The sequence below is a fragment of the Equus asinus genome, chromosome 22, assembly GCF_041296235.1.
Source record: "Equus asinus isolate D_3611 breed Donkey chromosome 22, EquAss-T2T_v2, whole genome shotgun sequence".
Taxonomy (NCBI): domain Eukaryota; kingdom Metazoa; phylum Chordata; class Mammalia; order Perissodactyla; family Equidae; genus Equus; species Equus asinus.
In genome coordinates this window covers 26,232,103-26,256,280 of record NC_091811.1, presented here as the reverse complement: position 1 = coordinate 26,256,280, position 24,178 = coordinate 26,232,103, and the positions used below count along the sequence as shown (strand labels likewise).

At 37.3% G+C, this 24,178-nt stretch overlaps 1 protein-coding gene across 1 annotated transcript in view; it reads left to right on the top strand.

Moving 5' to 3' along the window:
- The window catches only part of PLBD1 (phospholipase B domain containing 1), a 49,732-nt gene that overhangs the window by 19,024 nt on the left and 6,530 nt on the right, over positions 1–24,178 (top strand). The window contains exons 3-8 of the mRNA XM_014834211.3: positions 2,359–2,442; positions 3,790–3,928; positions 8,669–8,809; positions 9,237–9,381; positions 23,078–23,278; positions 23,384–23,524. Of these exons, the coding sequence (XP_014689697.2) occupies positions 2,359–2,442; positions 3,790–3,928; positions 8,669–8,809; positions 9,237–9,381; positions 23,078–23,278; positions 23,384–23,524 (851 nt within the window). The remainder of the gene's footprint in view (positions 1–2,358; positions 2,443–3,789; positions 3,929–8,668; positions 8,810–9,236; positions 9,382–23,077; positions 23,279–23,383; positions 23,525–24,178) is intronic.

The following is a 24,178-nucleotide window of genomic DNA, read 5'->3' as shown; positions in this document are numbered from 1 at the left end:
TCCATAGGAAAGAAGTCCCAGAAAGCCACTGTAAGACCTGGAAGGGAGTCAGATGGAGGCACTTAGAGAAAAATGAGAGCAGAGAGAGAGAATATAAAAAAACAAGTAACTAAAAATGCCTGGACGCCAAAGTTGCAAAATACACAAAGAAATTGAATGTTAAGAAAAACAGTCAACAAAATCAATAATAATAATACACTCCAGATTAAGTTTATAGGATGAGTTAACAAAGATTTTAAATATGCTTAAAGCACTCTAAGTTATAAATGGAACAAAACTTGAAGAAGAATTTATGAAACAAAAAAGAAGAAAAAGGAAGAAATAAGACAAGTAGATATTTTTAAAGAACCTGTTTGAAATATTATAAATGAAAATTATGGAAATTTTTAAAAAATATCAATAAATGGGCAACTCTGGACTGGACATAATCAGAGAAAAAAATCTGAGTCAGAAATTAGTATTGAGGGATTTACATAGTATACAGCCCAAAGAGATAAAGGGGTAAAAGCGATGAAAGAGCTGTTATTAGATAGAGAAGTTTAATCAAGAAACTCCAGCAAATGTCTATTAGGAGTCTCAGAAAAAGAGACTAAAGGAATCGCAGATAAGCAATAGTTGTCAGTGTAATAGTTGAAAATTTATCAGAATTGAAAAAGACAAAATCCTTAGTTGGAAAACACAGCCTATTAAATTGCTACAACATAGTGGGTGAAATTACAGAAAATTGAGGTTAGAAAGAATATTCTTAAGAGCTATCAGAAAGAAAAGACATGACTACACAGGAATCTCAGCCAGAATGACAGCATACTTCTCATCAGCAGCAATAGAGCCAGAAGATATGAGGATAATATCTTAAAAGTACCAAGGGAAAATAACTAACTAGAATTTTATAACCATTTAAATCATCCAAGAGCAAGGGCAAAATAAGGATATTTTTGGATGTACAGATTAAAATGCTTTACGACGCACACTATTATAGGATATACATTAACAAGATTAGCAGGAGGGAAAGATTGGGATATAAGGAGCAATAAGTAACACAAGAAACAGAGAAGTTAATAAAATTTGATTGTAAAAGTTAAAATATAAAAAATTTTAAAATAGAAATAATTTTTTAATTGAAAAAGTAAAATTAAATCTTTGAACAATAGCATAATGGAGGGTTGTCATTGAGCAGTTGAAGCTTGCTAAAATATGCATCATGTTTGGAGGAAGAGAGAAATACAAAATTTATTTAGACTTTATAAGAAAATACATAGTTATGAATGTTTTTTAAAATTTTTAACGAGGATCACTAATAGAACAGAAATATATTTTACAGCTTCTAAAACAGCAGAAGTAAAAATAAGGATAATGAAAATGTTATCTAAACAAGGAAAACATAAAAGGAGGACAAAGAAAGGGATGGTAAATGGAAAACAAAAAAGATTGTAGAAATAAATCCCAGCATATTAAAATCACAATAAATGTAAACGGATTATTTTCATTATTTAAAAAATGTTTAAGGGACCAGCCTGGTGGCATAGTTGTTACCGTTCACACACTCCGCTTCAGTGGCCTGGGGTTCGCAGGTTCGGATCCCAGACATGGACCCAGCATGACTTGTCAAGTGATGCAAGCCACACTGTGGTGGTATCCAATATAAAATAGAGGAAGATTGGCACAGATGCTAGCTAGTGACAATCTTCCTCACACATGAAAAAAGAGTTTAATTGAGGAGATGTTGTTTAAGGGTATAAACTTGCAAGTAAGTTCAGGAGATCCACTGCACAGCATAGTGATTACAGTCAACAACGCTGTATTATAAACTTCAAAGTTTCTAAGAGATTAGATTTTAATTGTTCTCACCACAAAAAAGAAATGGTAACTATGTGATGTGATACAGATGTTAGTTAATGCTATGGGGGTAATCACATTGCAATATATAAATGTAACAAATCAACAGTTTGTACACCTTAAACTTACACAATGTTATATGTCAATTATACTTCAATAAAAAAGTGTTTACAGAACAGCATATGAGACACATTTAATTTTTTTAAAGTAAGTTTTAAAATAAAGAATCCTAAATAGCCAATAATCTTGAGGGAGTGGAGATTAAAACAGAAAACATGGCAAAATAGAATGGCTTAATAAAGTTGGGTGATGGATACTTGAGTGTTTGTTACATTCTGTGCTTTTCCATATGTTAGAAATATTTCCCAATTTTAAGTTGTGCATTTGATTTATGAAAAAAAGACAGTAGGGAAAGTTTGTAATAGGGGACATCCTAGTTAGCCACAAGTACGGGTAATTTACTGTGATGCAGAAATCCAAGAAGAAAAATAGAAATGTAACAGTTTTCATCTATCGTTTCAGGCACATGTTTGACCACTTCAGAAACCTCTACCCACAGCTGATTCAGACACCTTCCATCGTGAATAAAGTGCGGGATTTTATGGCGTATGTATAATGGCTTTCCTCTTCTCCTTGTTATTGAGGCTGAGGGGCCTGAATCTGTCATTTCAGACAGCAGCTTTCCTTTTACCAATTTCTTTTATGTCTCTTAGGCAGGACTCTGAACTTTGTTCCTGTAGTAGGTATAGCACTTTTTGGTAATGGCATGAAAACTGGTTGCAGACAACATGTCCCCCAATTTGGGCTCTTTCAGAGGTCAGGTTGAAGATCACGCTATTAATTGCTAACACAACTAGAGGAAGACGCACCAAGAGTGTAAGGCAGGCAAAGTTAACCACCTGGATCACTTCCACTTGGGGGCCCCTCTCTTTGCAGAGCTCTCTCCTCCTCCTTCTTTAAAGAAATTCCTTTTCATGGGCCTGATGACTAATCCTAGCTGGAGTGTTGGCTAATGTCTAAAGTCATAACATCCTCTGAGAATATTTCCATTTTAATGAAGTTTTCTAAAGACTAATAATTCTCAATATTCAGAAAACTTCTTTGATATTTGTGGGATGACAGACTATGAGATTGACTTGGGGACAGAAAGGCTCTTGGTTTGGCTCTCCAAGTCACACACTAGCTACCCTCTTCATCGAATGCTAAGAACCCACAGAGCATCAGATAAAACCAGTGGGCTAGATCCCACGAAGCAATGATATCGTATTCTAAGACTGATCTAGAGAGAGCCTGGACAAATCAGAAATAGCTTTCAGGATACAAAGCTATGTAAAAGCATCCCCTATGAATTGCAGAGAACAACAAAGAGGAGAGACAGAATGAGAGAACTATAGAAAACAAGCCTACAAACAAAAGCTAAGCGTGCTAGGACAGAGGCATTGAGGCAGTTATTAGCAACAACAGAAATAGAATGAACCATAAACTATGAAAGTGATTTGAGAGAAATATAAACATACACAAATTACCCTGTCATTGAGAGTTTTTATTTTTTCCTGTTGTTTAACTTTACCACTTCTACATACAGAAATAAAGTCGATCAACTTATCCTTACTGATTTAGGGAGACATGATTTTATATGAAAGTGTTTGGATGGTCTATCCTTGACTTTCTTAGGTCTCAGTATCACAGGTGGGTAAATATTACACCTGTATTTCAGTTCTAGCTAGAGCATGGAGGAAGCTATGAAGGAAGAGTTGTAGTCCAAGGGAGAAATTAAAAATCATTTAGGATTTGCCCTGATATCCTTTCAGAGTGATTGGAAGGTTACAAGATCCAGAATTAAATTATACTAGCATAAGTATCTGAATGCATAATTTCTAAACGCCTGAGGTTAATTTAGCTCTGGATGAGCAACCATAGAGACCTCTAGTACAACTCTAATTTCTCTTTCAGGAAGCAAGATCAGTGGACCCGGAGTAAGATCAAAGATTACAAGGATGACCCGTTTTGGAGACATATGGGCTATGTTATGGCACAATTAGATGGGCTGTATGTAGGAGCAATGAAGAGGGCTTCATTAGAAGGGATAAAGGTAAGACTTTTAAGAAGCTACTCAGAATTTATATAGTATAGCAGGAATATTGAAAATTATCTTTAAAACAGCTTTCCAATTTAGAAGCAGATCAAATTCGACTAGAGTAGAAATTCCTTGCACACACACACTGTCTTGTCTATCATACTGCTAGCACCAGACTCACTGTCTCACGCAAAATTCAAGCTTAACACACAAATAAACCAAATTCTTTCTGAGTTTTCTCAATCTCTTTCATAGTTTTGTGCTCTGGAGTAGGTTAAAGAGCCTAGTATAGATGTACTGGCTGTTTAACCCAATAACGCTAGTGTTTTAGATAATATGATTGCTAAGGCAAAATGTCTAAGTGTACAAGTTCTAGGCTTCCCATCCTCCACAACATACACACACACACGTGTGCACACATCATAATTTGTTTGGAAAGCTTTACTGACTCTTTGAAGATTCAAAGGTACCATTGAATATACTTTCAAAAATAATGGGAATTTTGGCTCCTGAGGGTAATATGTTATATACACACACATACATAGACACATACACTGGACAAAATATACAAAAAGGTTGTTCATAGAAAAGTGATGCAACAAATTCTTTTTTTTAATTAATTTGTGTTGTGTGAGGAAGATTTGCTATGAGCCTAACATTTGTTGCCAATCCTCCTCTTTTTATTTTTTTTGCTTAAGGAAGATTAGCCATGAACTAACATCTGTGCCAATCTTCCTCTACTTTGTATGTGGGATGCCTCCACAGCATGGCTGATGAGCAGAGCAGGTCCACACCTGGGCTCCAAACCTGCAAACCAGGGAACCCAGGCCACTGAAGCAGAGTGCATGGAACTTTAACTACTCAGCCACAGGGTCAGCCCCCCAAAAATTCTTAGTGATGTGAGTTCAGCCTTGCTCATAAGACTGGAAATACAAATTAAAACCATACTGAGAAATACTTTCTCACTTGTCAGTTTGGCAAAACTTCCAAAGTGTGAAAGCATACTCTGTTGTCTAGGCTATGGGGAGAAAAGGCACTTTCCTAAAATATTAGTGGGAATGCAAAATGGTATATCTGCTAAGGACAGAAAATTTGGCACTCAGTACTCAAATCACATGCTCATTTACCCTTTGATCCAGTCATCCCACTTGTAGGATTACCACACAGATTCACTGGCAAAAATACAATATGGCATATGTGCAAGTCTAGTCATCGTAGATAGTTTGTAATAGCCAAAGACTGAAAACAGCCAAATATGTAGAAGACTGGCTGAGTAAATGACGTAGCTGTAAACAGGAATGAGGCAGCTCTCCATATACTGCTATGGAGTGACCTTCAGGATCTGTTAAGTGTAAAAAAGGAAGGTGAAGACCAGTGTGTATCATTTGCTACCTTTTATGTAAGAAATGGAAATAAGATGATAGATAGACAGACAGATTTGCTTATCTTTCCAAGAAGAAACAATGTAAGAATAAACCCAAAATTTTTTTAAAAAATGATTATCTATAAAAAAGTAAGAAGAGAGATTGGAGGTGACAGGGATGAAAGCTACATTTCTCTGAATGTAACTTGCTTTGTACATTTGACTCTGGAACCAAGAAAATACTGTTCTTAATAATAAAACAAAATTTAATTACATATAAGAAAAACAATTCCTAAAATCTGAAAACAACTTGACACAAATATATCTAATTGTATATCAAGTTCATGGCATAACCACACAGAGATCTTTTATTTCAAGTGATCTTAAAAACAGTTATTGCTGTATATCCTTAGTGGGATAGAACCTAAGGATAAGAAGAACCATCAAAAAAACAAAAACAAAAACAAAACAACCTTTAGCTCTATTCAGTAATCTTACTTTAGTAAGAATATTGGTATTTTTATTTTGAGATTTGATGGAGTTTAGTAAATAGATATTGTAAGATAAAGCAAATAAGTAGATATGTTTGCTATCAAGATTTTTAACATAAGAAAAATCAATGAAGTAAAGACTGTAGTTTTTAAAGTTGTTATTTAGGTAGAAAATCAATACTTTTAGCTTCCTTAAAAAAATACATATTTCCTTGCTTTGTCCCCTGAAAAGGTCTAGAAATAATGACAATAGCATTGACCCAGGAGTATTGAGTCTTCCCTAAGAGAATATGACTTAGGCTAGGCAATCATGTCTTAAACAAGATAGAAAAGCACTAGCCATGAAGAAAAAGATAGATAAATTCTGCTAATTAGAATGAATTTCTTTTTATCAGAAGACACTAGATAGTGAAAAGATAAGCTGCAAACCAAGAGAAAATGTTTGTAATACATTTAACTAACAAAGGATTTGTATCTAAAATACATAAAGAACACCAACAAAAAAAATTTTAAAAAAGAAAATACTCAGTAGAAAAATGAGCAAGGGCAAAAAAACAACAGGAATTTCACAGAAAAGAAAACACAGATGGCCCAAAACGTGTGAAGAAATGCTCTGTTTTGAAGAAATGCATATTAAAACCTCAGTGAGATCCTATTATGCACCAGGATTGGGAAATCTCAACCTCTGCTGGAATGAGTAAATAACTACAACCACTTTGGAAAAGAATTGGGCATTACTTGAAACATTTGAAGATAATACATATTCTACAACTTGGTAAATCCACTCAGAGATTTGAGACACTCTTGTATGTGGGGTCCATGTACATAAAAGTTCACAGTACCATTGTTTTCCTGTAAACTGGGAATATCCCAAATGTTCATCATAAGCATATCGTGATACTATATATATATATATATATATATATATATATATATATTCGTGTAATGAATGCCATATAGCAATGAAAATGAATGAAGTTTCCACACTATCAACATTGATGAATGTCAAAAAATGATATTGAGCAAAAGAAGGCACACAATAGGATTCTGTTTGTGCAAATTCAAAAGCAGCAAATTTTAGAGAATATGTTGTTTAGCGATTCATACATAGATGATAAAATAACAGAAAAGCAGGTAATGAGCAACACAAAATTTAGCAGAGTGGTTACTAACTGGCAGGGAAGGAGGGAGATGAGGCTGAAGACTTCTAAGGAAAGAGTGATATTCTGTTTCTTAAACTGTGATGTGGTTACATAGGTGTTTATTCTTATTATTTTTCCTTCAACTGTGTATTTACATCTTTATTCTTTCATATGTATGGTATCATTTTTAATTTAAAAAATAAAGGCAAAGGAATTTACAATTCATATCAGAGACAATGAACTAATTTCCCTGATATTCAACTCCTAAAAGTCAATCAGAAAAAGAATAACCTAGTAGAAAAATAAAGCACATGAACAATTCACAAAAAAAACAAATCCAAAGGTTCAGCCTTACTCATAACAAAAGAAATGCCAATATAAACTACAATGAGATACTATTTTTCACTTATCAAATTGGAAATAAACTACATGTTTAATATGCTGTTGAGGCTCTAAGAGTATAGTGGAAACAAGCGCTTTCGAGACAATTTGCCAATATCTACGCAAGTCAAAATCACTTCTAAGAATTTAGCCTACACATAGACTCACACACATACAAAATGATGTTTCCAAGATTGATTATTGTCACATTATTTATAGTAGAAAAAGACTAGAAACCACCAGAAGTCAGTCAATAAAATACTGGTTAAAAATATGGCAATGCATCCATTCATTGGAATACTGTTTAAAAGAATGAGGAAGATTTTTACATCCAATGTCAAAAGAGCCCCAAGATATTAAGATACTGAGAGAAAAAATCTAGGTGAAGAGTAGTGCATGTAATACATCACCATTTGTGTTTTAAAAATGTATTTATAAGACATTTTAAAAAGTCTAGAGATATATGCAAGAAACTAATAGAAGTGGTAAACTGGAGACGGGGTGGGACTTGAGCCAGTGGAGAATGGGAGCAGGAGAAGAATTTCCACTGTAGATCTTCTTATAATTTTAAAAATCTTGGAAAATGAATGTATTACTTTTTCAAAAACCAAAACAAAGAGAATATTTATATAAATAAATAATCAGGTTGAGTTTTTTGGTTTTGTTTTTGTATTTTGGTTAATATGGCTTGTGTGTTTGTCCTCCCACTACCTCTGCCTAAAAACCAGTTTGGTTGTAGATACCCAACCCCTGGCTACTCCGGTGGACTAAATTTTGCCGGAGTAGCGCTCTCTACTTAGCACGAAGTTCAAGTCTGATCATGGCTTCAGGGTTAATGCTGTCAAGTTAGTTAATTAAACGCACAAACTCTAAGCATCTTAATTGAATGTTTTTGCTGCAAAGCACTGATTCTCAACTAGGGGTGATTTCCCTCCAGAGGATATTTAGCAATGCCTGGAGACATTTTTGACTGTCAAAATTGGGAGGTGCTCCTGATATCTAAGTGGTTAGAGGCCAGGGATGCTGCTAAACATCCTACAATGAACAGCCCCCCACAAGAAAGAATTGCTAGGCCCAAAATATCACTGGTGGAGAGATTGAGAAAACCCGCCTAGAGGGATGCATACAGAATGCTCTGATTGTTGTACTCTCTTAGGAGCCATTCCCAAAGTCTGTGGATATCAAAACATGCTAAACTATCTCTTAACTATAAGTTAATAAAAATTATTTTAGACACTCCAAAAAAATCTAGGGTATCTGTTACATTAGGGACCCTTCATAAAGAAATAATTTAATGGATTCCTAACAAGAGGGAAAATAGAAAATGACATCTAACTGTCACAAATCAATGTTAAGTGCAGTCTTTGTCTTTCCCCAGCCCATGACCATGTTCCAGATTCAGTTCCTGAATGCTGTTGGAGATCTGTTGGATCTGATTCCCTCACTTTCTCCCACACAAGTCTACAATTTGAAGTTTTTTAAGAGATGGGATATGGGACATTGCTCTGCTCTTATTAAGGTGAGACACACATAGCAGCCTCTCTTTTTACCCTTGTTCTGGTCCACCCGTGTATGGCAACATCTCATGATGTCAACATGAAGCTCACCCCTGGCTCTAGCCATGTATCAGCTCATGGGGTCCTCTATTGTAGAAATTAAGAACGGAAAGGAACTGATGGAAGGAACTGGAAGTAAATGATCTTACCTCTGTTTCTTCCGCCAGTTCTCCTGTGCTGTACATGCCAGCTTCCACAGTCTTCCATTTGGGATGCTAACACAGAGTCTTTTTTGTACACGTTAAAGGTTAATATTGGATTCTTTGGTCATATTTTCCAGTAATAAATATCACAATAAACACCTGAATTAACACAAGCCCTGTATATTTCATACCCTTGTAGTCAGTGGTGTATGTGTCTCTGTGTCATTCACTATGATTCTGGCTATAGGTTCTTCCTGGATTTGAGAACATCTTTTTTGCTCATTCAAGCTGGTACACGTATGCAGCCATGCTCAGGATATATAAACACTGGGACTTCAACATCAGAGATAAAGACACCATCAGTAATCGCCTCTCTTTCAGCAGTTACCCAGGTAAATAAATTTAGAGGGACATTTGAGTAACCTGAGTACTATTTCAGGATAAAACCTTGGTGATTCAGGGTAACTGAATGGGAGAAGAAATGTTTAGTAGTTAAGTATACATTAATGAAAATTGATTTCCAGAATGCTTTTTGAAGAAATACAGCTCTAGTGCTTTTATTTAATAGAATGGTATAAACTAAGTTAATAGAGTTGCCAAAAATTCACTTCAACAAATGCCAGCTGGGTATTTATTAAGTACAAGGCACTTTCCTAGGGTCTATGTTGTGAAGCAAAGATGAGCAAGGCAGATCCTGCTCTCGGTGTCTCCTTGAGGGCCTCTCTGCTTCTCTTATTCATTGCAATAACCCCAGTACTTTAACTTAGACTATGGCACCCAGTACGTAATAAATTTTTGCTGAATGAATGGATGAATGAACGAATGAATGAATCTTACACTAACAAAATAAGTACAATACAGATAACAATAATAGTATTACCAGATACTATGTATACTACAAAAGAAGTGGAAGAAATGTTATGAGCAATTCTAACGGGGGAGAACTCACATCTGATTGTTGCGGAAAGAGAAGAGAGGTTGACAGCAGAGATGAACCATGAAGGATGACTAGAATTTGACCAGGTAGAGATGGATGGGAAGGACCAGTCTTTGTAGAGTAGGGCTTGCAAACTCCTATGCCTAAAGGAGACAGGCAGATGATATAAATGAAGAAATGGTGGCTGGTATGAGAAAATAGAAGTGGACACAGTTGTAGCAAACACATGACCCATTGAAAGGGGGCCAACTGCTCGGCTCCCAACAACTGTTGTCACCCAGCAATGTGGAGATCAACGCTTCCAGATCCTCCAACTTCTCAAGATAGAAATATGGATTTAAAAAACAAAACCAACTGTGGAACCCAACAAAGCACGTCTGTTAGCTAGAATTGCTCTCTCAGTTGCAGGTTTGCAACCTCTTCAGGAAACATCAGTAGCAAAGGAAAGGGGAAAATTCTTACCAAACATCTGAGAGCCCAGCGTGGATGTGATGTGGACACTTTTGACCCTTAATTACATATTTGTGACTTACAGGATGATTATACCAACCACCTGTCATATCTATCTTCCTTTTCAGAGTGTTGTTGCCCCTTCTGGTATTATTGCTCCTGATAGTATTAACACCACCCTATGAGGAATTCCAACCAGGGGTGTAACTCGATGTTTTTCTGTCCTTGTGACCTGATCCTCCCTTTGAGATCACTTTGATTTTGTCTTTGTCGTAGTTTGCTTAATTGTTTTAGTATTGAGGGTAACTAGGAACTCCCCTCTCCAAGTTAGATGGTGCTTTCATTCTTTTGTGCTCCTTTAGACCAATATTTAAGGACAGCAAGAAACTGAGACCCATCGAATATTCGTACTCTTCCTCTTATTTGCCAGAAAATGCAATATTCAGATGTTACATGCACTGCTTTGAAATCTCTGGAGAATATTGTTCTTCTGTAGTCTTAATACTTCTGGATCCCAAAGGTAGTGATGGGGAAGCACATGGAGGGATTTCCTGTGAAACTTATGACGCTGTTAACATTTGCATATATACCCTTCCAGAATAGATAGATACATAGATAATAGAGATTTTTAGAACAATTAAACTGAGAGAAAACAAAAGACTTATTTTTACCCCAAGGTGTTTTTAAAAGAACCAGTGGTGCAATGTGGTTCATATTTTCTCTAACTGGACAGCTTTGTTCTCAACAGCAAACACGAAGAACATGTAGAATTATTTATATTACAAAGAATTGTTTGATTAAGGGATCAGCCACATTGGTTTGATACAATAGATATGGAACGGTGCTTTGCCATGAACCTCATGCCATGTGTGCTGTTGATCCCAGAACAAAGCTGGGCGGCTTGTCTATTTTTCTTTGGTGGAGGAGCGCCATAGTAGATTGAGTGGATTAGGAGTGTGGTGTTAGTTTTGTATCAAAGAGGGCAGGACCTGGAGTCTTTTTAGGATATGGACAAGGATATAAAGAATTTCTGAGTCAGAACAGACAGATCAAGTCACGAAACATTCGTGACTTAGCTGAGGCACACGTTAAAGATGATGCTGACTGGGATGGTACAGATACCATCACACTAAAGATGCTGCTAACTCTGAAGACCTCACATGCACTTATCCATACTTTTGTAATACATCACGACCCTCCTGCCAAATTCTGTAGAAGTGACCACTAAGATGATTACCATGAAAAACACTAAATGTTCAATAAACAATGACATATTTTTTGAGGTTTCTGAAAAGGAAAGTGTTAGATCTTGGACAGCTGCTAAACATTTCCTCCACTTATGAAATCCGACTATTTTACTTTGGTGAAACTCAGTTTTCTTATCTGTAAAATGAGGCTAATATAATGCTTCATTCACAAAGCTGTAAACATTATATAATTTATTTATTCATCAACAATTTTCTGTTAATTGTTGTGCTAGGCAAACAATTTACAATGGAGAGCAGGACAGATACAATCTCTATTCTAACAGAATTTGCCTTCTGGGCAAAAATGGAGACAAAAAAGCAATGATAAAGTGTGTTTTGTGGTTTTCAGTTTATGGGTCTTACATACCTTTTAATTAATTTGAATCCTAAATAATTTTTGATGCTACTATAATAAGAATTTGTTTTTTATTCCTTTTTCAATAGTTCATTGCTTGTATATATGCATTAGTTATCTATTTCTACAAAACAAATCACCTCCAAAATTCGTGGCTTCAAATAATATTCGTTTAGTATCTCATAGTTTCTGTGGATCAGCAATTTAGATAGGACACAGTGAGGGTGGCATGTGTCTACCTCCCTATATGTGGGGCATCAGCTGGAAGACTGAGAGGCTGAAATCTCTGATAGCTTAACTGCAGCTGGAGGATACACTTCCAAGGTGACTCACATGGTTGACAAGGTAGTGCTGACAAATTGGTTCCCCTTCACTTGGGCCCCTCCACAGGACTGCTTGAGTATCCTTATGACAAGGTGCCTGGTGTCCCCCACCCCCAGACAAAGTGGTCCAAAAGAATAAAGCAGAAACAGCAATGCTTATTATGACCTAGTCTCAGAAGTCATACACTGTCACTTCTACCACATTCTATTCATTAGAAGCACATTATTATGATCAGCCCATGTTCAAGGAAAGGAAATCAGAATCTTTTAAAGGGAAGAGGGTCAATCTGTGGAGTGAAGAGTATTCAGTCTTTCACCATTAAGTATGACGTTAGTTGTGGATACCCTTTTTAAGGTTTTATCCCTTCTATTTCTACTTTGCTTAATGTTTTTATCATGAATGAGTGTTGCGTTTTGTGAAATTCTTTCTCAGCTTCTATTAAAATAATCATATGATTTTTCTTCTTTATTAATATGGTGAATTCTCTTGATTGATTTTCAGATGTTAAACCAATTTGGCATTCCTGGGATAACCCCTACTTAGCCATAATATGTTATTCTTATTTTTTTAATCCAATTTATTAATATTTTGTTAAAGATTTTTTCATCTATATTCATGAGAGATATTGGTCTGTGGTTTCCTTTTCTTTTAATAGTTTTGGCATTAGGATAGGTTTGCCCTTATAATCTGATTTTGGAATTATTTTTTTCTTCTATGTTTTCTGCAAGTGTTTGTGTAGGACTGGTATTCTTTTTTTCCTTAAATGTTTAATAGAATTCATTGATTAAGCCATCTAGACATGGAATTTTATTTATTGGAAAGTTTTTAATTATGAATTCAATTTCTCTCATTGATATAGGACTATTCAAGTTTTCTAATTCTTCTTGAGTCATTTTTAAAAATTTATGTCTTTCAAGGAATTTGTCTATTTCTTTTGTTATGTTTATTGAAGTAAAGTTATTTATAATATTTTTATTAATCTTTTAGTGTCTGTAGGATCTGTAGTTAAGTCCCTTTAATTATTCACAATAATATGTCTTCTTTTTTCTTGATCAGTCTAGCTAGAGGTATATCAATTTTACTGATATTTCCCAATAACCAGATTTTGTTGTCATTGATTTGTTTCCTATTATTTGTCTATTTTTCTTCCTCATTGATTTCCATTCCTAATCTTTTATCATTTTCTTTCTTCTATGTATATTTAATCAGCTTTTTTTCTAGCTTTTTAAGGTAGAATCTTAAACAATTGATTTTGATCTTACTTCCTTTCTACTATAAGAAATAAAACTATAAATTTCTCTCTAAGCACTCTTTTCAGTGCATGTGACAATTTTTGCTATATTTTGTTTCCATTTTCATTCAATTTAGAATCTTTTCTAATCTTTCACATGAGTTCTTTAATCTGTGACTTATTCGGAAGTATATTGTTTAGTTTCCAAAAATTTGAAGACTTTCCAGATGTCTTTCTGGTTTTTTAATTTTAATTCTGTTGTGATCAGAGAACATACTCTGTACAATTTCAAATTTTTGTGAAGTTTATTAATACTTGTTTTATGGCCCAGCATGGGGTCGATCTCAGTGAATGATCCATATGCAATAGAAAAGAATGTGAATTCTGGTATTCCTGAGTGTAGCCTTCACTAAATGTCAATTAGGTCAAGTTAGTTGATAGTGTGGTTCACGTCTTCTATATCCTTATTGATTTTTTGGTCTACTTTTCTACCAATTACTAAGAGAGGAATATTTACACCTCCAACAATAATATCATCATACCCTTTTATGATTCTTAAATGTCCCTCTTTGTCTCTAGTAAAACCCTTTGTCTTAAAATCTGTAATGTCTTATATTAATAAATCTACTCCAGTTTTCTTATGCTTACTGTTTGCATCTTGTACTTTTTCTATACATTTACTTACAATCTATTTGTCTTTGTATTTAAGGTATGTCTTTCTAGGCAGCAAATAGTTGGGTCTTTTTTTTCTTTGTTAAGCCTGACAATCACTGACTTTTGATGGGAGTATTTGGTGCATTTACATTTAATGTTAATATTTAAATATTTGGATTTGGGTCTGCCATTTTGCTATTTAGTTTCTTTATAATCATCTCTGTTTTATTTCTCTGTTCCTTCTTTCCTGTCTTCTTTTGTATTGAAAATATTTCATTAGTATTTTAACAAAATATTTTATATTTTAGCACCCCGTTGGCTTTCTAGCTATATTTTGTTGCATTGTTTTTCAGTAGTTGCACTAAAAATTGTAACATTTACCTTTAACTCATCAAAATTTACATAAATTAAATATTTCATTATGTCAAGTAAAAAAGGATGGGAATATTGCATTGGTAATAATCCCATTTAGTTCCCTCCATTCTTTGTGGTGGTGTTGTAATATATTATATATATGTTATAATATGTATATGTTATAAACCCACCAATGTGGTGTCATAATTTTTATTTAAACATGTATGTCTTTTAAAGAAATTAAAACAAGTAATATATATACACATACTTTTAAATATTAAAAAATATATATTATATATAATATGTGTAATATGTATATTATATATATATATAATTTTTCCCCTGTATTCCGATTTTTATCTTTGGTTTTGTAATATGTTAGCTCTGATTTTCTTTGTAATTATTCTATTTGGAGTTTGTTAAGTTTTAAGATCTGTAAATTAATGTTTTTCATCAAATTCAAGAATTTTTCAACAGTTATGGCTTCAAACATTTTTTCCATCCCCTTAGCTCTCCCCTCTCTTTCTGGGACTCCAATTACTTATATGTCAGAATGTTTAATCTTATCTCATAGGTCTTTAAGATTTTGTTCATTTTTCTTCATCTTCTTCATTTTATTCTCTAGTCCTCAAACTGGATAATTTTCATGGACCTGTTTCAAGTTTACTGATTCTTTCTTCTGCCACCTCAAATTTACTATTGAATCCATCCAGTGAAATTTTCATTTCAATTATTGTACTTTTTGAGTCTAGAATTTCCATTTTGTTCATTCTTTAGTTTCCGTTTCTCTATTAATATTCCCTCAGGTAACTTGTAATACTATATTTTCCCTTTCTGAACTGTTTGAAGTTGAAGTCGTTGTCTGTTAAATCCAGTATCTAAGCCTGTGTAAGGAAAGTTTCTAGTGACTTTTTTTAGGATGGGTCACATTTTCCTGTTTCTTTTCATGCCTAATAGTTTTTGGTTGAAAATTGGACATGAGGATATAGTACATTATACTGACTCTGGAATTTGTTTTTCTGAGAATTGTTGGTGTTTCGTTACAGTAGGTACTTACTTTGCTGGTACTCAAACTTCAAAATATGTCTCCCTCACAGTGTGCAGCAGCTGATGTCTTTGCTCAGTGTTTTTTGCTTCTAGCTGCTCCTTTTTCAACCTGGCCCCCTGGAGATTTTCCCTGCACCTGTGTAGTTTAGTAGACAGCCAAGGATTTTGGCAGAGAGTAACTCAGATTTGAAAGCTAACTCTCTCTGTGATTGGCTTGTTTCCAAGCTTTCCTCCAAATTTCCATTTGTTCCCCAGCTGTCAATTTTGCCCTTTGACAGCCCCAGCAGTCTGAGCTGTATGTGAGTTGGGGAACACCGTCTGTCAAAGTTGCAGCAAACTCACGTATCTCACCGGGAACAATTCTGTCTTACAAGGGTACATCTCTCACTTCTCTCTGTTTTTGCCCCTGGCTCCCTGCCTCTCTCACGCTCTTGCGTAGTTAGTGGTCCGCCAAGGAACTCGGCGGACTTTATATTCAGATTTTGCACCTTTGCTCTTTTGTAGTTCTCTCTTGCTTCCAAAATTTCCCCCTTAAATTCTCAGCTGTTCCACAGCTCTGAATTCTGACACCTGCCATCTCAAGTCATTATGGCTGCAGTTTTCCCCGACCAGAGCTGCGGGTAGTGGGTAGGGAGCACACTCAAGCGAAGAAGCCACGTATTCATATGCTTAGCTAATGCTACCAGTGTGCAGTTTCTCCCTGCCTTTGGGCATTTTCTAGTGACTTCAAACTAGTTGTTTTAAATAATTTTATATAGGGCTTATCATTTTTATTTGTGGGAGAAATCATTCAGTTTCTTTGTACTGCCATTATTGGTATGAGCATTTTTATTGCCTTTTAATACATTTTGCCCAAATGCTTTCCATGCTAACAAAAGGTGTCACAAGAGCTCCTCCTAGAAGCCTCTGCTCACCGTCAGGCTGAGTAACCCACCCCTGCTTTGAGCTCCCCCAGAAGCCTGTGTGTAATTTCTTCAGAGCCCATATTCCGTATTTATGTCTACATCCCAGGGCCAGCCCAGAGCTTTGCACATTGTAATCATCGACTAAATATTTATGGAAGCAAGGAAGAAAAAAGGGAGGAAAAGAAGGAAGGAAAAAAAGAATGGGAAGAAAAAAGGAAAGGAAGGAGACAGGCAGACAGATATGGATGCCCCACCCTGATGTGAACATGATGGTAACTGCAGGGAGAAAGAGGGGGAAACGAAGTGAAAGGTGGAGATGAGGGCTGCCCAAGAGAGCATTGTTATTCTCACAATCTCATTGTTTTCTAGTCGTACTGCGCTCCCTTTTAGAGCCTTGATTTGAAAACCAGAGTCCAACATGCTCAGGAATTATCATCGAGGCATTTCCGATGCAAACCTGTATGTTCAATACAGAAGTTGGACCTTGAAGCTAATCCTTTGTAGCCACCCTGATGATTAGTGACGTGAATAGGACCTAACTAGTTTTATGGGAATTAGGCAGCACTCAGTTTTAAATAAGTTACTATAAACTTGTTTGTGCCCAACTTGTTTTTGAAACTTAAAAGAACAACTAATATTTGTTCAGTTCCCTCTTATGAGCCTGGCACAGTGACTGATACTAGGCTGAACATCTGTGATGTAGTATGTCATTTAATTTTCATAAAAACCTAACGAGAAGCATATTATATCTGCATTTTTGAAATACAGAAACAGGCTCAGAGAAGTTAGCTAGCATGCTCAAGATCATGCCACTCAGAGGTTGGGGACTGGAGTTCAAACACAATATCTGACTATAAATATCCACTTTTTCTTTTCAGAAATGATTCAGTTTGCATTTAAGTTAAATGGTTAAAACTAAAAAAGCTGTGAACTCAAAGGGCCTCCTGGCATGTCAGGGGGGTGGAGTTTTTGCGTGGGAACAAAAGCTGGAACCTATTCAAAGAGTTTTAATTGTGGGTTCCTGTAATGATGATCCCTATGAGGTTGAGGCTTCAGGCTCAATTAGCAGTAAATGAGGCTTTCTGGAATGAACTTGGTGTGTTTCACAGAGCTTGCATGTGCTACTCTGCATTACATCCCCGCACACATATACACACCCCTTAAACTTAAAATTTACTGTTGTGCTTGCTAAAAATTCAGATTTCAAAGTGTCATCCAAAGAAATTCTTTTCCACTTGATCTGGGCTGGGGTCTTTGTAACAAGCACCCTAGGTGATTCTAACATACTGGGTCCAAGCCAGCCATTGAGACTCTGGCAGCCCACCTGGTCTGAGTAGCAAAGACTTGCCCAGCCTTTTCCTGTTTGAAGTTCAAATACTTGAAAGTCGGTGCACAAGAAGATAAAAGAATAGTCTCAAAGCCCCAAGAAAATTTAGCAAAGTCTCAATCATCAGCCATATGTTATTACTTTCATGGGTTATAAAATTGCCTATGTATGTTGTAAACATTTTTAAGGTATTGTAGTTACTTTTTTTAATTTCACCTTACCTCTTTTATCCTACTTTGTTCATAAAGCTGAATGAAGTATATACACACAATCTGTGAGTTAATACACGCCAAGCTTGATGTCTTCCCCCTATAAAAGTAGAACCAAGGGAGGAAAAGAAATGAAAGTAGGACTAGGATTCTAAACAGATTTTGTAGCACTTCATTTCTGCTTTCTTAAATACCTTTCCTTTGGTCTTTATCTCCTCTTTGGCAGCATCCCAGGACACTGATGACTTCTCCCAGGTCATATCTGTCTTGACCATCTTTCCCCACCTAGCTCAGGAAGCTTTCCTCCCTTCTATCTTTCCAGGAATCTCACCTTATTTTCCATATTCTTTTTGGTTAACTGGTTATAAGGTGTTTTGCCCAGCTACACCCTGTCTAAACTTGCAGCTCCCCGTGACTCACTCTCTTCTTAATTGCTTCTACTGTATTTGTTCCATTGCGTGTGTTAAGTGTTGTCACCATTCACTTGACTACATATCTGTTCTCATCATAGTTGTCAGGCATATGGTATCATGGGAAAGGCATTTTGTATTGGGATTTAGTCTTAGATTTATTTCTGACAATGCTGTTTATTTTCTCAATAATACATGATAGTATGGATCCTCCACTGATCGCATTCCTACGGCAGGATTAGGCAGAAACGTCCTCAATAAATCCTTACTTGATTGAAGAATAATCACTGAAAGAAATGCAGGTTGATTGGTACCAGTGAGGGTCTTGGCAGGAAGAGAAGCAAATAAATGCCATTCTGGACGATGGGAAGACTGAGTCCATTGTGGAGTAGGCAAAATAAATGATGGTAGGGTTGTGTGTCCTGGGATAACAGGGAACCCACAGGCTTCCTTTTTCAGATTGAAGAAGCAGAAGATTCTCGTGCTGCAGACAGCAATCTTCGAGCAGGGGTCCTGGTGGAGACTCAGAGGGGAGCAGAGGTGGGCGGGAGGGCACTCCGGGCATGTTCCTCTTGAGAAAGCTCCTGAGGGAATTCTGACACAGTCTGTGGGCTGGGGGCCATTGTTCAGTGCTTGGGATATAGTAGGTGTTTAATAAACATTGATTGACTATCAGACTGGCTCAGAGAAATCAGGTAGCCCAGCACAGGTTGGTACTTTCCACACGTCTGAGAAGTGATATTGTCCCTCCTCAGCAGTGGGAAGAAGCTGGGCAGAAAGGCTGAGTGTGGTGAAAAGTTGTTACTTTGGTTTTTCTTTTATGAAAAAAGGAAAGAAAGGAAAAAGAGTTCCTAACATGTCACATCCATCTGTGTTACGATCAAAAGCAGCAAGACATCTCACAACAAAATATGTTGTATAATTGGATTACTATTATTGTGTGTTAGCTATTGCTGTGTAAAGAAATAACCTCCAAAACTTTGTGGCTGGGAACAACATGTGATTATTATTGCTTTTGAGTCCACACAGGTCAGTGAGGTGGTTCTTTCTGGATATCTCAGCTGGCACATTCATGCATCTCTGGTTGGCCATGGGTTGGGTGGGCAGCCCTGCTGACCTGGGATGAACTCTCTTGCACATTTGGGGGTTGGCTGGCTTGAGGCTGGCCTTGGCTTGGATGACTGGTTCTCCTCCACGTGGTCTCTCATCCTAGAGACCAGGCGAGACAGGGCTTGTTTACAAGGCAGTATCAGGATTGCAAGAGAGCGAGCAGAAGTACACAAGTTCTCTTGAGGCCTAGACTCGGACCTGGCACATTCTGTTAGCTGAAGCAAGTTCCAAAGCTAGCCCAGATTTAAAAGATGGGGAAACAGACAACATCTCTTGGTGGGTGAGACTGCAAAGTGACCTTGCAGAGAATATGGGTAGAGCGAGGGGTGAAGAAATGCAGCACAGCTATTTGTACAATCATGACCCATACTACTGACCCTGAGCTGTACGCTGTTTCTGTCCTTGGTCAACGCTGATTCTACTCTTTTGGAAGGAAGGAGCATGTCTGGTTTTTGGAGCTTTGGAGCAGTTAATGCATGCAATGTGCAAATAAATAAGGGTAAACTTTTCCAGGTTGTACTAAGCAATAGGTCTACATGGCATCAGAGGGTAGTGGTCCCTGTTTATTTTTGTGATTCAAGTGTTTTCTTTTAAGTCTTGAAATACAATTTATTAACTGTAAAGGTTCCCTTTTATTTCTTCGTTGAATTCAGCAGGAAGCTTACTATGAAATGTTCTTTGCAGGCTGACTGTCACACTGGAGTCCTTCACTGTCTCTTGATCTAAAATAGTCTGCTTTCTGAAGCTGCGAAGGACAGATTAGAGCAAGAATATAATTTTACATAGTCAAAGAATATGTGTTTCTCTTATAATGCAATGTTTTAAGACTTTATTCCCTCTCTGGGATTTTTCCTTTTTTTTAAATCTTCATCTCTAAACTAGAATTAACCTCCTTGATTAGGGTTTTTGCAACCCAATGCTTCCTCTGTGTTCCAGAACTCTGAGTGGCCTACATTTTTCCATCTTTAATAAACAGTCTTGCCCTTGAATGAAACACTGCTTCTTACATGTCAGTATTATTCACTCACTCGCTCATATTAAAGAATGCCTGCCCTCTTGTGTCCATAGAGGTTGCTACAATAAGAGTGAATTAGCAAGTTCATCATGCCGGCAGGCAGTACAGCATCCCACCCTGTGGGGATTTTCTACCAGAGAGCTGGCTCAAGCCTGCCAAGTATGGTTGTACAGTTTGAACACTGCAAAACAACCCCAGCCCAAAAGATGAATGAATGGTCATTGAAATCCATCCCACACTTTGCTTGACAAGCCCTGTATCCGATGTCCAGGCTGTATCTTCCCAGAAGGGTTGCCCATTAAAATTTCATTCAAGGATGCTATCCATTCATCAAACGTTGGACCACCTGCAGTGTGCAACGTTCTTTCATTTATACAAACCTCTGTCTAGGTTGATGGCAGACTTGTGGAGGCTCATTATGCATTAGTTGAACACTGCTGTCATCGTGTAACTTTCCTACTCAGAAATTTCCAGAAATTAGAATTGGACTGTCAGAGCTGAATGACATCACTTAGTCCCAGGTTATCAGAGGAAGGGAATAAGAAACAGAGAGGCAAATGAGAATTCGCAAAGTCATTCATGGCAGTGCAGGGAAGTAAAATGCAGGCCCCCTGACTCCCATTGCATGCTCTGAACTCATAATTATCTTTAGCTTCAGATCATCTCTGTATTTGACCCTACCTTATCAATCCCTACCAGGCCTAGAGTGGATACACAATAGCTTGTTTGTTGAGTGAATGAGTGAATGACTATCCACCTGTATTTTCTAATGTTTCTTTGCTCCTGCCTCGCAAAGCTTCCACCTGCCTATGCTACATCTTTCCTGCTAGTATACCTTTGTTATGTTATCATTCCTACTTTTAATGCTCACTGCTCTCTACCTGGTCAATGCGTATACAAGTTGCCAAGACTCAGTTCCAGCTCCACTTCCTCCATGAAGCTCTCCTCCTCCAACTTTCATTAACCTAGAAGAGGGAGAGCCATGAAGGCTGAGCCTAGTTGTTCAGACTTCATGGAAAGTCTGAAAAGTGACCAGATCAAGGACCTGCATTCTAGGCCCAAGTGTGCCAGGAGCTGGCTGCATCATCTCGGTTAGATGCCCTCACCTCTCTGAGCCTCATCTTGCTCTTCCCAATCACGAAAGCATAGGACGACATGGGTGTTGTTCAACGCGTGACATGCATAGTGCTGGTGAGGTGCTATTAGGTGGTTAGTGCACAAGTATTTTTTGCATGTTAGTAGAATCGTATTTGTTTTAATGTGTTTCATGGAGGAAAAGAACCCCAAAACATTAAAGCCACAACTCCTTGGATATTATTGTATGTGACAAGGCTAAATATTTTAAGTTTGAAGACAGTTAATTCAACAAAAAATAGTAAGCAAATAATAGTACAAGTAGTAATTAGATGCGGCAAAAATAATAAAATGGTATTAAAATGGTGAAAGTTTGCAAAGCACCAGAGGAGCTCATTACTCAGGTCCCTTCTGACTCTCCCTGGGGCCCGTCTGATGGTTCTTTAGCACTGCCAGTCTGTCTATCACTGTTAGTTACCAATGAAATATATCCTCTCATTGTTACAGCTGTGTCTGATAATCCTTGATCTCTGCCACACTCATCGCAGCATAAACACAAAGCAGGCTTTTGAAAAAGACTTGTGGTTAGGGCCAGCCCAGTGGTGTAATGGTTAAGTTCATGCACTCTGCTTTGGTGGCCCAGGGTTTGCAGGTTTAGATCCTGGGCATGGGCCTACACACAGCTCATCAAGCCATGCCATGGTGGCATCCTACATATAAAGTAGAGGAAGATTGGCATAGGTGTTAGCTCAGGGGTAATCTTCCTCAAGCAAAAAGAGGAAGATTGACAACAGATCTTACCTCAGAGCCAATCTTCCTCACCAAAAGTAAAGAAATCAAAACTTAAAAAAATAAAAAAGACTTGTAGCTTCATTGATTTTCAAGTGTTGACTCCAACATTTATAAAAAGCGTAGACCCAGAGTGTCAATATCCTAGTATCAGAATCATGTTCATTATAAATGTAGATTTTTTTTCTATTTATAAAAATGATGTAAACTCATCACGTAAAACTTGGAGAATACAGAAAAGTAGAAAGAGAAGGAAAAAGGCATCCATATTCTTACTGTCCAGCAATGAATTCTGCTAATCTCCCTCCCTAATTAAAAGGTCTGCAAAATCCTAGCAAGTGGGGATCTGTTTCTGTTCATCATTTTGGAAAATGGGAACAGTCCTGATTTAATTTATTTTTGTCATCCCAAATCATAAAATCAAAAAATTTCAATAGAGAACCCAGGGATGGAAGACCTGGCCCCTTCCTAAGCAGCAGCTGAGTAACTGCCACAAAGGTGAGGCAGAGCTGGGAGCAGCTACTACAGGTCAAGGACGATAATAACTGCTATTCTTTGCAAAATGCATTGTGTATGTAAAGCTCTGTGCTAATGATGGTTCAGTATTCTGTGTATTCACATGCCGATTTATATATTTGTCTTTCCTGCAGGGTTTTTGGAGTCTCTGGATGACTTTTACATTCTTAGCAGTGGGTTGATATTGCTGCAGACCACAAACAGTGTGTATAATAAGACCCTGCTGAAGCTTGTGGTACCCCAGTCTCTCCTAGCCTGGCAAAGAGTCCGTGTGGCCAATATGATGGCAAATGGTGGCAGGGAGTGGGCAGAGATCTTTTCAAAATACAACTCTGGTAAGTGGCCCCGCAGAGCAACTTTTAAGCACGTGCATCTGTTTAGATTTCGAGTTAGCCAGTAAAGCCATACTCATGCCCTGCTCACGTTTCCTGCTATTTCAGGCACCTATAACAATCAGTACATGATCTTGGACCTGAAGAAGGTAAACGTGAGGCACAGCCTTGACAAAGGCACTCTGTACATTGTGGAGCAAATTCCCACATATGTAGAATTTTCTGAACAAACTGATGTTCTACGGAAAGGTACTTTCTTCGTGCTGGAAGTCTGGAAGTCTGAGGAGTATGTGTGCGTGCGTATATGGTGGGGAATGTGTGGTGTGTGAGTGTATGATGGGGACTATATAGTGGGGAAGAAGGAATGGGATTCCCCTTGCTAGTTACACTGGGAAAGAATTAGCAGGTTCAGCACAACGTGTAAAACGTGCACCTCAAAGTCTTATGTGACAGTGTCTAGATTGGGACAAAGCCAGGCACTGACCATCTTATGACTTCTCATGGCTCTAATATTACCTTCTCTCCTGGGTTCCTGAGTAAACCTTTTATAGTTCAATTCAGCAAATATTTCTGGGAGTGCTACTGTGGCCCAGGGACTGGAAAAGCACAGATACAGGACAAAACCTCTGACCTTTAGGGGCTCACAGTCTAGTAAGACACGTAAAGCAGCCATTGGAACCCAGAAAGTGAAGAGCGGGAATAAGTTCTGGTGTCCCAAGCCCGGTGTGAAACTAACGAGGGCGCCACTGTCAGTGGGAGGGGTCAGAGAAGGCAGTTCTGGAGGGCGAGGACATAGCGCAGACATTGGAAGCCCAGGTTTTGGAGTCACCCTGCCTTGATTTGAATCTCTGTTCCTCACAATCTCGGGCAAATTATCCACTCTCTCTAAGCCTCACTTTCTTC